General features: G+C 44.6%; 1 protein-coding gene and 1 long non-coding RNA gene across 2 annotated transcripts in view; one reads left to right on the top strand and one right to left on the bottom strand.

Annotated features, from left to right (window-relative positions):
- Nucleotides 1-2,299: 2,299 nt before the first annotated feature.
- LOC115029742 lies at nt 2,300-7,352 on the bottom strand. Its single transcript, XR_003835300.1, has 3 exons — nt 7,245-7,352; nt 4,760-4,898; nt 2,300-2,703 (listed from the first exon to the last, which is right to left on the bottom strand). It is a non-coding gene; the product is annotated as an uncharacterized LOC115029742 (long non-coding RNA).
- Nucleotides 7,353-7,442: 90 nt separating this feature from the next.
- The window catches only part of Tmem242 (transmembrane protein 242), a 29,070-nt gene continuing 24,310 nt past the window's right edge, over nt 7,443-12,202 (top strand). The window contains exons 1-2 of the mRNA XM_021149728.2: nt 7,443-7,572; nt 8,067-8,167. Coding sequence (XP_021005387.1) covers nt 7,488-7,572; nt 8,067-8,167 — 186 coding nt within the window. The 5' untranslated portion in view covers nt 7,443-7,487. The remainder of the gene's footprint in view (nt 7,573-8,066; nt 8,168-12,202) is intronic.

The following is a 12,202-nucleotide window of genomic DNA, read 5'->3' as shown; positions in this document are numbered from 1 at the left end:
CCTCTACCTGGAAGGCTGAGCCAGCCTTCTTCCTGACCTCAGTCAGATGCGGTTCCTTTTGGGCTCCCCTCGGGGCCCTGGACTGTCTGACTCTGCCCCTCCTCTAAGGCTGCCCCTTCCTTCTCTAAGGCTGCCCCTTCCTTCTCTAAGGCTGCCCCTTCCTTCTCTAAGGCTGCCCCTTCCTTCTCTAAGGCTGCCCCTTCTCTTCTCTAAGGCTGCCCCTTCCTTCTCTAAGGCTGCCCCTTCCCTAAGGCTAAGGCTGCCCCTTCCTTCTCTAAGGCTGCCCCTTCCTTCCCTAAGGCTAAGGCTGCCCCTTCCTTCCCTAAGGCTAAGGCTGCCCCTATCTGGACTTTGGAACTGAGGTGGTGCTTTGCTACTTTAGCTTCATTTGTGTCTTGCACTTATCGGTTACTGTCTGTAGGTCATTAGTTCTGCCTAGGGTTGGGACCTGCTTCCTATGAACCAATGTGACACCAGTGTTCCTTCCTGCTTAGCTTCTGAACTCTCTCTGCTGCACTGGAATCCATGACACCATGCTATCTGTTTAAAAGTCCTACTGTATCTTACAGGAGCACTTTTGGCTGGCAGCCTCTGTTGCCACACCCCTAACATAAGCTTATATATCTCGGGGGAAAGAATACTTGCTTCTAGGTGTTTGACCCAGGTTCCGGTTGCCACACCTACTTCTGCAACCAGCCTCTTCTCCACGATGGCAGTGACATTCTAAGGAAGCTCTGCTGCCTAGAACAGTAAAGCCTGGCTCTGTGAGGCCCGATAAGCAAAGCACTGTGTTTTCATGCTTCCCCAGAGTAAACCCAGAACCAGGACCATGAAAGATGCGTCGTGGGTAGGAAAAGTGACGTCAATGTCAACATTAGTGTTTTGCTAAGATTTTACTGGTGTGTGTAGTTATTTGTCACACGTAAGACTGAAGCTTGCTTTTCTTTGTTTTGACACAAGGTCTTAAAAGCTAGCCTTGAACTCACTAAGCAGTCAAAGATGACCTTGGGCTCTTGATCCTTCTGTCTCCATCTCCCAAGTGCTTTGAATTACAGGTATCTTATGTAGATTATAATCTTTATTACATCGTGTTAGGATATGGTCATTAATATAAATAAAGTATATATAACAACCACTTAGTGACATAAGTGGTTGATATCATGGATTTTTGTTGTTGTTGTTGGGGTGGACTACGTGAAGGTTCTTCTTGTATTGTTCAATTGTTAATTCTGTAGCGGAGGAGGAGGAGGAGGAGAAGGAGAAGAAGAAGAAGAGGAGGAGGAGGAGGAAGAGGAGAAGAGGAGGAGGGAGGGAAAGAGGAAGGAGAAGGTAGTAGAGGAGGAGATGGTAGTGGTAGTAATGGTGATTGAGGTTGTTCATTAGACTTAGCTGGGCAAGAAAGGGAAGGGGGGGACTTCCATTCTGAGAGAAGGTTGCTGGGAGAAGAGTGGTGGTGGTTGAGGTTGTCATTTGGACATATCAGGAAAGACAGAGGAAGAGACACAGAGGTAGCAGACCACGTGGCAGGATGTGGACTAGGCTAGTCGAAATAATTAAGTTAGATGAGCTAGCTGGGAGTTGACTAGGCTAGGCCTAAGCTATAATAAAATCATTAAGTCCCTGTGTTATTATTCACTCACTGGCAAGTCCAAGAAAGTCTGACAATATTTTTTACAGTAAATATGTCTGACCACTCCAGAGTTCACTCTGGGGACCAATGAGCTTGTCACAGAGCTTAGGGTAAGTGTTATAGCAGGAGTATAGAGGATCTTAAAATAGCCACACTGGAGTCTGCACCCAGCAAGGATGACAGCTTCCATAGGACTGCATAGATGGAAGCCCCTCCCCAACCCTTCCCCATCCATATCCTCTACCGCTTCCCCCAAGACCACATGCAATTAGGGCCAAATAGCTTACAACTGGTTGGGAAGGGGTACCTGGACACTCAGATAAGGATCTTATGACCCCTACTATGGGGAATGAAAATAGCCCACAGGCCCAGCTTTGATGGATCTGTTGGGAGTGGGTTCAGTAGAAATCCTAAAGATGGTAGCAATTTAGCTTGGATGGTAGTCCTGTACAATGGAAAAGAAGAAAAGAGAAAAGAGAAAAGAAGGCAGTTGAAGGAAACAATATGTATCGCTCTCTTGTAGAAAAATATCTAGTAAATTATGAAATGTAACAGTTGTCAAGGGGATTCCTGGATGATCATTAAGAGTAACAATCCAACTGATCTCAAAGAAAGAGCCGGGTTAAAAAAAAAAAAAAACACTCTGCAGTAAAGAAAAATGGAAAGGAAGACTCTGAGATGGCAACTTTACTGTGCTCAAGAAAGACACATTCATCAGCCTGGGGCACTTACAGAACCGGGTTCTGAAACACAGAGTAACAGAATCCTGGCTGTGAATGATGAGCCCCCAGCTTGGGCTCACTTCAGGGGAGTTACAGCTGTACTTATGCTTGACGTTGCCTGTGTTGATCGTTGTAGAACACTACAAGGTAGATACAGCCCTGGGGAGCTGGTGCAGATGCTGGAAAGAATCCAAGAGACCTGAATGGGTGAAGGCCAGCACCACATGGGCTCATCAGTCATCCCAGGCTTTCTCCACATGACATAATGCTTCCCGCTCTTTGTTTTCCAAGAACGTTGTCACCAGGGTCCAGATGGATGAGCGATCCTGAAAGCCTGTAGAACATTCCTATCTAAAGTGGAAAAACAATGTCTTTTAAATAAGGTAGAGTGTTTCTAAAGTACACGACTCCTTTACTCTCCCTCATCTCTAAATTAGTGCTTGGTCCCTTGTATAATATTTTCCAATGTTATATAAATATATGAACATTGTTCAGTGTTTTGCTTATTATGGTAGAGAGCAGAGGACGGCAGACAGAAAACTTATTTCCCCTTTCCCTCACAGGAAACGTTGTGACTCAGATCCAGCAGGTCTTTCTCTGTATGTGACCTTCATTAGACAATAACGTAGAGAGCTTTGCCCTAGGGTTGGGACAACTATTTCACATCAACTGGCAGTAAGACCGACATGGCCAGTACATGACCCTTACTGGATTTTAAAAATAATTTCACCTCAGATTTTAAACACACAATAACTGAAACACCAAATAAATATCTGAAAAATTGTTGAAACTAGCTAGGGCTAAGTAGGCTTCTAGCTGTCTAAATTTGAAACAGAATATACAGGGGCCAAAGAGTTTGAAATAAAAATGTGGTCAGATTCATTGCTAGTGTGAACTTTTAGCTGACTCAATCAAACACCAAAATAGCAACAATGTCTGTGTTAGACAAACTCCCTTTCCCAGCATCCCCCACCCCCCCACACACAGGACATCTCGTTACATTTCCCCCACACACACACACACACAGGACATCTCGTTACATTCCCCACACACACACACACACAGGACATCTCGTTACATTCCCCCCCCCCCACACACACACACAGAACATCTCGTTACATTTCTCTAAAAGGAAATCGTGCATGTGTTGAGATGACACTTGTGCTAGCTTTGCAGTAGCATCAAACCCTTCCATGCTCTCATCTCTGCATCCCCCTCGAGGAATCGCTGTCTGGCTATGTAAAGGAAAAGCCTGCTGTCTGGCAGGAGACTGCTCTGCAGCTTGCAAATCACCTATCTGAAGCTAGCCTCTTTTTTCCCACAGAGACAAGGTGAAGCCGAAGGTTGAAAGTCCTAGAGCTGGAGTGGTGCCAAGGGTTGAGAGCACTCACTGTTCTTCCAGACATGTTTGGTTCTAGCACTTGTGAAAGGTGCCTCACAACCACTTGTAACTCCAGCTGCAAGGGATTCCACACCCTCCTTGGATACCTGTGTGTGTGTGTGTGACACAGAGAGAGAGAGAGAGAGAGAGAGAGAGAGAGAGAGAGAGAGAGAGAGAGAGAGGAAAGAGAGCATATTTTCATACAGGCACATGAAATGAGAACAAAAATAATTTCAAAGATTCATAAAACAGCCCCCCCCCAATAAACTTGAACATGAAGTTCCTGATTTTGAGCACTGTAGACACAGAAGACCTTGTACAACACTATCTCTAAGAAATGTTTCCTTTTGGTGTTCTCACTGGGATACTTGGAATGTGGCCCCAGTTACAGAGCCAGGAATTCCCGTCCTTGATCTTTAAGGGCTTCTGAGGCTCTGGAAAACAACCGAAGAGCCAGCCAAAGTGCCAGCACCTTTATAAAACCAGACAGGGCTCACACAGGTTGGAGGCACTCAGACAATGAGACAGTCTTTGGGGCAAGGGACTCTGCAAGTTCCCTAGATTTAAACATAGTCTCCATTCAAGCCCTTAGGGTAAACACTAACATAATCCTTGAAATAAAATGTGTCTGTGCTTTTGGTGGGACGCAGCAAAGAAAGAGATCATTAAAAGCTCTCCATTTGCAGACATGGAAGTTCTTAGAGCTTTCCTGGCTCAGAAGCTCTGGCATGGGGCCAGCAGTCTGTGACCACCAAGCCCTTCTCGGTAACACCAGAAATTAAGCTCAGATGAAGAATACCTGCCCATCAGTTAAGGAAGAACCTGCTTTGAAAAGCCAGGCCTGCCCCTCAACAGCTGTGTGCACTTGAATGTGTTATTCTTTCTGGGTTTATAGAGAGGATTAAATGAAATAAAACATTTGAAACATTAAGTGCGGTGCTGTACTTTGTCAGCTTCCCATCAATCACTGTGACAAAGCACTCGAGATAATTAACATATAAAGGAGAGGAGTCTATCTTTGCTCACAGTTTTGGAGACTCCAGTCACAATGTGTTGGTCCAGATTAGGTAGATTCTGTCCCATCCATGCAAATGAACAAACAAGACAGTTGTAGGCAAGGGTCCTTTCGCATCCCCATCCTGATGAGAAGAGGCAGTAAAAGATCCTGACAGAGAGTAAAAAATTATTTAAGCCCCTAGATCTGTGTCAAAAATAGCCCCATTGTTCCAGGATGCCAGGTGTTTGCAATTTTTGCCTTTCTATAGCCCAGTGCCAGGTGTTTGTGGGTTTTGCCTTTCTATAGCCCAATGCCAGGTGTTTGTGGGTTTTGCCTTTCTATAGCCCAATGCCAGGTGTTTGTGGGTTTTGTGTCTTTATAAACCCCTTACCCCTTGAGCTCATTGTCAACTCTTCTACCCTTGGGAAGGATATGAGTTCTCCCCAGTGCACTGGTCTTGTTTGTCTGTGTCTGGACTTTTGTTTTCCCGACCCCTTGAGCTCATGGTTGACTCCTCTACCCCTGCATGGGATACTAGTTGTCCCCAGTGCACTGGTCTTTCCCAAATAAACCTCTTGCAGTTTGCATCAAGACCGTTTCTCGTGAGTGCTTTGGGGTGTCACCTCTCCTGAGTTAGAACGTGGGGGAGTCCTCACGTTGTGGGTCTTTCAGCAGCAGAGCAAAGCCGTCTTTTTCTTTTAATAGGGTCTTTCTATGTAGCCCTGGCTGGTCTGGAACTTCCTATGTGCACAAGGCTGCTCTGGAACACACCCACATGCACCACCACACCTGGCACCCACTCCGGCCTTGAACAGAGCAAGGACAGGAAGAGGAAGAGGCTGTGGTCTCACAGTCCCTCTTGAATTAGCCAAAGCTGGATTTATAGGCCACACCTCTCAGTGACTTTGAACCACTAGGCCTCATGGTTCAAAGATTCTGCCAGCTCTGAACAGTACCATCTGATGGGCTCTCAGTGACCCAAAAAGATATAGCAAGGGCATATAGGAAGCATCCAATAGGTTAGCGGCTATAGTCACTATTATTGTATGTGACAGGAAAGGAGAAGTATAAGTCCTTCTTATAAGTGCCTACAAGTGGGCACAGTATTTGCCCACTTGTAAGAGGCCTCCCCAGACTCTGAAACTAGGCTTCTAAGGAACTGGACAGAAACAGAGCAGTCACCCTCAACCAAGCCTAGCATCAGAAATCTCATGCTGCCCCAGACTTTCAGAGATATAGTCTTTAATGGGAGAGATTGAGCAGCTTTAACCGTTTGTAGAGTAATGCTTTAAAAACTACTAGAATCAACGATAACAGCAATTAAAACACATATTATGTGTGCCAGACACTATGGTAACTCCATCACACACACACACACACACACACACACACACACCTTTTAAAAAACTGAAACTGGGTCTCGTTTTGTTACCTAGGCTAGATTTGAACTTATCCTCTTGTATCAGCTTTTCAACTGGTCAAGAGGGATGTACAACACACACACACACACACACACACACACCTCTTCATTCAACTTTCACAGAAATCCTGTGAGGTACTGTTTCCATAGTTAATAATTGAGGGGAACGAGGTAACGAGAGGCTATATGACAAACACCAAGTTCACACAAATAAGAAGTGCTTTACGACCCAAACACAGGTCTGAGCTAATAAATGCATTTAACTGCTGCAAAAACTAATGCTTTCATTTACCCGTCCCTCGGACAGGCATTTATTATACATGCCCAGGTAATACACTGAGAGCTGGGGAATATCAAATGAGTGTAGATAACAATCTCTACCCTCAAGGTGCCCATGCCCTTATAGTGCTCAGAAAAAAGCTAGAGGCTAAAGAACTGGCTTCATTTTAAAAGATGATGTCATATGTCTTAAGTCTCCCTTTGAGAGGCTGAAAACGTTGGCTACTTCCCACTAGCCTCTTCCCTCAATAGCCATTTACTCTGTCCGTCGACGGTGGCACATCATCCTCCCAGGCTTGCTTGCAGGCTGCTAAGGATCCCAGCAAGCCCGGGGCAGCCTTGGAGCCCGTGTTAATAAGCTCTGAGAGAGGGCCTCTGTACTCTGCTCTCTAGATTGGCTCAGTTCATTCAATCATTTAGCCAGCCCTGCGCGTCCACTGGGGGCAAGCAAATCAGATCTTGGGAAGGGCGTGTGCTTCGAAGCTGGTGAGATGGTTCTCTTCCAGGACTGGGCATGTCACTTAACCCTGAAATAACAACTATTTCGAAATTTCTCAGAAAGAAACGGGGAAAATATTGAGGCTTGCTTTTTAGAATCGTGGCCTGTTAGTGCGGACCAAATCCTTTGAAGCAGTGCAAGTGTATCTGGAGTGGTAAACAGCTCCAGGATCCAAGCCAGGCAGATGGGCTCCCGGCTCCATCTGCGACCTCTCACTGCCTCCTAGAGTCGGAACTGAGTATTCTTCCAAGTAGGGAAAACAAAACAAAACAAAACAAAAAACCCAAAACCTTACTAAAGTCCAACAAATCATCACCTTGCAAGAAGGCGAGTGATCCTCCCAGGAGGCCGTCTTGTGGGGCGCCGCCCTCAGCTCTGGGCTGGGACAGAGAGCAGCCTGTCTTCTCTCACTGCAAGAGTGTTAAGTGGGGAAAGTGGGAAACCCGGACCTTTCTTCAGGTTGCACAGGGAAAGCAGCCGCGGAACCTTTCTTCTCTCTCCTTTGAGCTTCCACTCGGGCCTCTTTGGTGACGGAAACAGTAGAGGAGGAGACTTTAAAATGGAGACCTCGGGTTCTGGGCCCGGCGAGTCCTCTGCATTAGAAGCTCCAGGGTCTCCGGACGATCGGTTGTTTCTGGTTAAAGGTATGCTTGCCCTGAGCTGGGATGTGATGTTCCGGAACACATTCTGTTCTAAGAGCCCTTATTCTGAACTCAGCCAGTGGGACCCATATGTCACTCACCGGGCGAAGTCTCCTTGGGCAGGGGCGGGTAAATCCTGCCATCTACTCTCCAGTCCATACTGTATTTACCCATCCTTATCTCTAGTTTTTCTCGTGCCCTGCCCTTTTCTGATTGCCACTATCTCTTCTTCCTGTGGATAAACTTCGCGCTGCTGTCCTAGAGGACAGAGAGAAGGGAAAACACCCATTCTCAGCCCTGAAGAACCGAGCTTCAGAGCGTTCACTTGAACCAGAAACCCGAGGTCATGAGATCACGCAGGTTTCTCAGACCCACTTCACAAGAGCCGCCTAGCCATGATGTTTCGAGTTTTGAATGTAATCCTGAAAGTTTCTGATACTTCATTGTGCAAATCTCTTTAAGCTTTATTTTTAATCCCTTCTCTCAATTCTTGGCAGGTGGAATTTTCCTTGGTTCTGCAGCCGCAGCGGGAATGCTAGCTGGATTTGTTACAACATTATCATTAGCTAAAAAGAAAAGCCCTGAGTGGTTCAATAAGGTTTGTGACTCTGAAATCCATTCATAGCATTGCTATTGTTTTAAACAAAGGACAGCTTTTTGCATAGGAAAAAAAATGACCTTCATTCACATGGTTTTTAAAATACACCCACAAACCCTCATGGGTTTAAGAAGTATACTAGTTGTCAGTCTTGATTTGTGTGTGTGTGTGCTTCCTTAAAATTAACAGAATGAGACTTTGAAGAATAACTGAGCAAAACTTTGGAAACTTACTGTTTCCCCTACAGCATGAATAAGTAATTTAGTATTGATAATAGGAGACCTTGCTTTGAAAGAAAAACAATATCACTTAAACTATTGGTGCTGGTTGCAAGAAGTATATTTATTTCCTAGATGTTAAATTTTTTTTTTAGAATGAGTGAAAACTTTGTTTTTTGTTTTAATGCCAGTTGCTATTCAGCCACAGTCGCTATAAAGTGCCTGGCACATAGTAGGTGCTCATAAAGTGTTGGGTGACTAACTACAACCCACTGGAGACAGAAGAATATTATTCTGTTAGCAGGATCTGTCTGTCGTGTGCCTGCTTTCCCTGGTTGGTGGGGAATTTCTTAATATGTATTGTAGTTGCTTATCATGTCTTGTCTTTTCCCCTCCCACCCATACTGCTGACTTACTGTTCGCTTCAGCAAGTGTTTACTTGGGGTCCTTTATGTTTCAGGCACTCTATGATTAAGGTGGATAGGGTACAAAAATAAACATGTCTTTCCCTCGGGAATTTAAATGTCTGCTGTGAGAGACACAATTACATATTCACACCAATAACTATGTAATTAGCTTGATGTGTGCTACAGACAAATGTTATGTGAAAAACCATAAACCAATTGAATTCCCTTCCACTTATCTGTAATAGTCATACTTAAGCTTTGAATACTATAACGACGGGAGACTAAAATGTATCGAAAATGCTTTCCCTCTCAATACTCTAAAGGTTTATGGAACTACTATGATCACTTCTGTGGCTCCTCTGATGGGCCATTTTCTCCCTATACCATGTAATACTTTTAGAGAAGAAATTAATTTGTGGCAGATGTCATTAAGACCTAACCAATATTGGTGCTTTACAGCCAAGCTGTGTTTGGTTTCGAAACCAAGGTTTAATCTGTTTAAGAATCTGATAATGAAAAAAACCCAGGGATTGTCTTGTTTCCACATACTAACAGCTTGGTTCTTTGTTTTGTTCTGGGATTGGATCATAACACATGCCATTTGTGCTCTAACACACTTGTAAACTGTGGTCCAAAAACTCCTGATGGTCCTTGAGACAACTCATTCCCTGTTCATGTTTAGAGATGCGCACTGATGGCATAGAGCAGTGGCATACTCGTGGTGGTCGCAATAAACAGTCCTTGCAGTCTCTGTGTATTGCATTGTGGGACGCACCAGTCGTTTTTAAAAGAATTAAAGGAACCGGCATTAGGCAAGCGTCGTTGTTGAAGCGGTAAAATTATGAACTATTTAATAATGACACTGGCAACACCTGACTCGTAAAGTTCGTGGGAGGTGGGAGTGTGCACGAAGCACTTCTGCTCAAGAAGCAGCAGCTGCCTTACCAGCTGAATCAACGTGTTCCCGCAGACTGTCAGTCACTCAGAGATGGGCTGTTTGTGGCAGGCATTTTCTTAAAAACACAAAGTAGGCCTGGCTCTTGAGGAAAGCGGTTGTCAGTCTTTGTTGACAGTGTTAATAAGCTTTCAATTGAGAACACTTAGACTCACTCGTAACTACCAGCGTCCACTTGACAGCTTCTCCATACTTAACAGCTTTGCTGGTGAGATGTCATGATTTGATGGTGATTTTAAACAAGTGTTTAACACATGGGATCAACAGCTGAAAGAGCTGTATATGTAGATACCAGTACCTTCTGTAGGCGACCTGCATGGGGTAGTGTCCAACAGCGGGCAAAGCTGGCTGGTGGATTTGAATGTTACAGATGGCAGAAATGCTTATTTATAGGACTCCACATGGCAGCCGACCTCCAGAAGACTTTTTTGTTTAGTACTGGTGTATTACAAAGAAGACAAGCTGATAAAACACTTCTTGTTCTAACCATGTCAGTGTGAGGCCCGAGTTTTATTCATGCACCTCAGCTATCAGTGAAAAATAGAAGAAAGCATTTACAGCAGAGTCACTACAGATATGAAAAGCCAGCTTTTAGGCTAGAAACTTAAGAGGTTAACAAAAATGTAAAACATCGGTCCTCTGTAGGTGTTTTGTTTGGAAAGATAGTTATCTTAATATAAAAACGAGCTTATATTTTTATATTAATGATTTGGTACTTTTAAATGACTAAAGTGTATATTTCTCAGTTTTAATTTCTAGTACATTAGATATTGATAAGGCCCACATAGTAAAACATCTCTGCAGCCTATGTGTAAAGGAACTGAGAACCACTGCACAGGTGGCAGAAATGTTGTGTAAGTTTGCTCCACGTGGGAAATGTTGAGGTTAGCACCTCTCCACTTAGCAGATCTCAGCCATGTCATGTGGGAGCCAGCCTCAGTCACCACTGAGCACTGTTGGAACTTCTCTCACAGTCATGACAGCTGACGACTACTGTTGTCCCCCACTGTCACCCACTGTCACCCGCTGTCACCCACTCTTCTTAAGGCCTCGCACATGTGACACACACAGCCCACTGAGCCACTGTGTGCTGTTCCCACCAACAGCAGGACACAAGCATGTATGGATTTAGCAGTCTGTCCAACATGCCACTTTCCTGCCCAAGGAATACATTTTTCACTGCTATTAGCAATACTTTTATTTAATAAACTGTGCTTTAGCCTGGGAACAAATTCCAATTACAACCCCAAAGGACTTTGAAATGACCGTCCTTTCATCTGGGGACTCCATGTGCTTTTTCTGTTTCATGGGATGATCAGTCCTTTATTTTGTAACTGCTGAGTCTTTTGCTAGGAAGCCGAATGCTTCCTAGCAAAAAAGAACAGTGTTGAGCGAGTGAACTTATATTTTTCTTTGTAATTCCTTGAATAAAGAGAAAGGGGAAAGTGCAAACTGAAGTAAAAAAATTATTCCCTCAAGTTTCTTTGGTCCGTACACACACACTGCAAAGAGATACGGAGAAGGGGTGGGAACACACACAGACACAGGTGGGTCTGTGAGTGCCTAAGAGCTAGGATGAGGGCCTAGGGCTGACACTCTAGACAGCCATTCTACCACCAAACTATAGCTCCATCCCTCCAAGACTTTTTTTTTAATCTTTTTCCAAGATTATTTTTTAAACCAGTACTTTTTTACATACAGTTTAAAAATTGCTGTGAGACTAAATGACGTACCATGTGTGAAAAGTATGTGCGCAGTGTGTGCCCATTTGGTTGGAACATTGAAAATACAGAATTGGTGTGCATGTACACATGCAGTTTCCCTGAAGTAATTCAGGGCTCCACTTGTCTTAGTGCTGTGCCCTGGCAGAACTTCATCACATACCTGAGTTATTCCAAAACTCTTTTGTGAGTGGAACAAAATGGGCAGGTTACCAGACATCCTTTTGATACAGCTTTAAGTTCTAATAAGTAAATAAAAGTTTAAAATTACATTACAGGTTATAAGAGCTACCTTAGTGATATAACTTTATCAATATATTGGTCAGATTTGTGTGTAGGGAAAATAACTAGATTGACTGTTGGTGGGGGGGCTCAATCTCTATGTTTTTTTTTCGGGTACATGGCCTTTCTCTGATCCTGGAGCTCACAGATTTGGAGAGACTGGAGGCCAAGAGGCCCAGGGATCATTCTGTCTCCATCCTCCCTGTGCTGTCATTCTCTCAGGTCAGCATTGCTGTGCCTGACTGGCTGTGAGCCTGGAGGCCCGAGCTCAGAGCCTCATGGCTGTGCTGCAGCACTTCATGCACGATGCTGTCTCTCCACCCCAGACTGAGTTCCTTAAGAACAAACCCCAGGCCGGGTGTGGTGGCGCACGCCTTTAATCCCAGCACTCGGGAGGCAGAGGCAGGCGGATTTCTGAGTTCGAGGCCAGCCTGGTCTACAAAGTGAGTGCC

This window comes from Mus caroli, chromosome 17, assembly GCF_900094665.2.
Source record: "Mus caroli chromosome 17, CAROLI_EIJ_v1.1, whole genome shotgun sequence".
In the NCBI taxonomy this organism is placed as follows: Eukaryota; Metazoa; Chordata; class Mammalia; order Rodentia; family Muridae; genus Mus; species Mus caroli.
This window is presented reverse-complemented; position numbering and strand designations above follow the sequence as displayed.